This window comes from Girardinichthys multiradiatus, chromosome 14 (assembly GCF_021462225.1).
Source record: "Girardinichthys multiradiatus isolate DD_20200921_A chromosome 14, DD_fGirMul_XY1, whole genome shotgun sequence".
In the NCBI taxonomy this organism is placed as follows: Eukaryota; Metazoa; Chordata; class Actinopteri; order Cyprinodontiformes; family Goodeidae; genus Girardinichthys; species Girardinichthys multiradiatus.
The window spans coordinates 44,161,654-44,164,461 of NC_061807.1; the positions used below are offsets into that span (position 1 = coordinate 44,161,654).

Below are 2,808 nucleotides of genomic sequence, written 5' to 3' on the forward strand. Positions count from 1 at the left end.
AGCCATGTTACTGAGATGGCAACTGAAAAAGCTTCCAACCAGTACTGGTTTTGTTCTGCAGGCAACAACCTCCAGTATTCCCCCACATGACATGCCCGGACTAAGCAGGATTCCAAAGATTGAATGCTTAAACCAAAAAGGTTTAAGCAATAGTACAAGGGTGTGCATACATAAACAGGATTTTTGCATGTTTCAAACATTTCTCCAGTTGAAAAAGGATAAATGGTTTATAGAAATGTCCTAAATTTCCTTGTCATGATCTTTGTCCAGGAATTTTGAGTAGGCAAGCTTTGCTACAGCTATGTTTTAAGCAGTAGCCAAAAAACCCTGGCCAATTCATGAAGTCCAGAAGCACTAATACAGCAAACATGTGCCAGTCCACATTTACCAAGCATTTCAAGCCCCTCTCCACCACACTGACAAGCTGAGCCTTTACTTTGCAGACTGGAGCAAAAGTTGCAAATTTCCAATGAGACTAGCACTTGAGCAGCAAATTGTTTAAAAATGTGTTTTAATTTACAACAGTTCATTAATGCAGCTCATTGGTAGTGCACAACAGTTAAAAAGTTAAATTACACTCGGGTGGAAGACTAACTGTTCAGAGAAACTCTAAACAGTTCCATCTTTGACCTGCTGAACAAGTCCAACAACTGCTGTTAAAAAAAAACAAAAAAAAACTAAGGGACATGTACACAGACAGCCACCTTTAAAAAGGAAATATAAAAATATATATATACACAAAAATGCTTCCACTGCTCATGCAAATTGGACTAGATTAAATCAGACTGCCCTGTTGTCCCAGATCTCCTGGCCCTTGGCACTCTCCAGTTGCTGTAGATGGAGGGCCAGGGGCAGCAGGAGGTCACTCAGGTGCTGGCTGGAGAAGGTGAAAGCATTGTGGACCATTGCCTCTGGGGAAGGGGTTGGAAGAGGGGAGGCTGATGAAGGGGATGTTGAACAGTTTGATAAGGTTGAAGGTAAATCTGCAGTGCCTGGGGATGGCTGGGAAGACAGGTATCCTCCATGGTTTAGGTCAGGGGTCTTTATTGTGCTGGGGAGCCCATGCTGAAAGTGACAGCTTGTGCCATAGATGCAGAAACCAAAAGACTTGAAGGTGTGACACACAGGTCTTTGAGACCTCAACTCCTTATGCTGTGTTTGGATCTGGGCAGTACAATTAGACAAGCCAGGGTGCGCTGCAGCAGTTGAAGAGCGGCTCTCCAGCTCCCCATCCTCAACATGCAGGAAATTGCAGCGTTTGCCAAAGGGACAGAATCCATTGGCGAGGAACCTGCGACAGGGGATGTTCTTGCGGTGGCGTAGGATCTGCCGCAACTCAGTGGGGTTGTGGACAAACAGGCAGCGGCCTCCGTAGAAGCAGTAGCCTGTGGTGTGGTAGTTGCGGCAAAGTTCAGTCTTGTACTTGGGGTGGCGGAAAGGCACGTGGAGCTCATGGAGGCCATGAGCAAACTGGCAGCGTTCAGCGTATTTACAGGAACCAGTGGCTGCATAGCTGGTGCACAGCTCTGTCTTGTAGCGGGTGGAGCAGACCCAGGGGACAAGAGGAGGAGAGGAGGGTTCCACCAGGGGAAGCAAGGCTTTGGCCAGGGAGAAACCAGTTTCACCAGCAACTTCCGAGTCCTCACTGCACAACAGCTTGTCCACCAGTTCATCTTGAGATGATTGCAGGAACAGGTCATCGCAACTATTCTAGGATTAAAAATACGAGTGTCAGTAAAATATTAAACACCACACACACAGGAATGTTAGAATAAATGAGCTTCACACAACATGATGCATGTGCGGTCTACAGAAAACAAGTTTAACTGTACAAGTTGTCACTATACAGACAAGCAATTACCAGTTATTCAATATGCAGTTTTTCAAACTGTACCCTTTTTCAAGAAGAGACAATGTTTTCAGTTCAGTGAAATTAAAATTGTAACCATGCAACACCTTGTTGGTCATCAGTCCCTCAGCTCAGGAGGTTGCATCCATGCAGAGGCTTAGAAACAACAAGCACCAATTTTAATGTGTGCAATTAGGGTAAAACATAGTCCCATATATAACTGGGTGGAAATGCTTTGTTTAATGTCCATGTTAAACCAGACTGGTTTGGACTAATGTGAAATTCACCCAGTACTGTGTTTCAATTAGGTGAGACTAAGGTGATAAAGCTAAATACTTGAGCAAACACTTGACATTATGAAAGCTTTCATCTATTCCAGTAGATGTTTGATAAAAGCCTCATTTGGCATCACATACAGGATTCAAACATTATGGAGTTACCTTTTAGCTTTCCATTAATAACATCACTGTGAGCTTTATATAAAAAGTTAACTTCCAGTTAAAATAATCAATGTCCAGTCTTACCTCAACCATGACAGCAAACAGGGAGTTACTTGTGATTGGCAACAGTAGGGCAGTACAGATCATCAACATACAAACATCTCCTGAAAAACAAAAAAACCTCTTAAGTTCTTTTCACAACAGCATAAAGACTTGGACTATGCTGGTCACAAGCAAAGAACTCACAAATGAGTTTGTCTTTTAAACAAATGCTCACCTCCTGCCTTCATGCCAAATGAACATCAGGTGTGCAAGAGTCTAGCAGCCAATTTACAGACCGCTGTGGGACAAAGCAGTCTTTACTTGAGGTGGCAGAAAGGTACATGGAGACCATGAGCAAACTGGTAGCTGTGGGGATTTTTATATTAAAAAGCCCACATGAAATAATAATAAAATATTGAATGACATTTATAAAAACAGAACTATCAATAAGGACAGAAATTGTCCTGAAATGACAGT

At 42.9% G+C, this 2,808-nt stretch overlaps 1 protein-coding gene across 1 annotated transcript; it reads right to left on the reverse strand.

Moving 5' to 3' along the window:
• Positions 1-494: 494 nt before the first annotated feature.
• cth1 (cysteine three histidine 1) lies at positions 495-2,531 on the reverse strand. The gene is made up of 2 exons (XM_047386387.1): positions 2,374-2,531; positions 495-1,710 (listed from the first exon to the last, which is right to left on the reverse strand). Exons 1-2 carry the CDS (start codon positions 2,440-2,442, stop codon positions 781-783), a joined length of 999 nt encoding a protein of 332 aa, XP_047242343.1. The 5' UTR covers positions 2,443-2,531; the 3' UTR covers positions 495-780.
• Between the last annotated feature and the right edge of the window lie 277 nt (positions 2,532-2,808).

What these genes read in the sequence shown, in the direction of transcription:
- cth1 (XM_047386387.1), bottom strand. Translation starts at nt 2,442, where the DNA reads ATGTTGATGATCTGTACTGCCCTACTGTTGCCAATCACAAGTAACTCC. An exon ending in TGTTTGCTGTCATGGTTGAG is followed by an intron (nt 1,711 to 2,373) that starts GTAAGACTGGAC and finishes TTTTAATCCTAG; the next exon opens with AATAGTTGCGATGACCTGTT.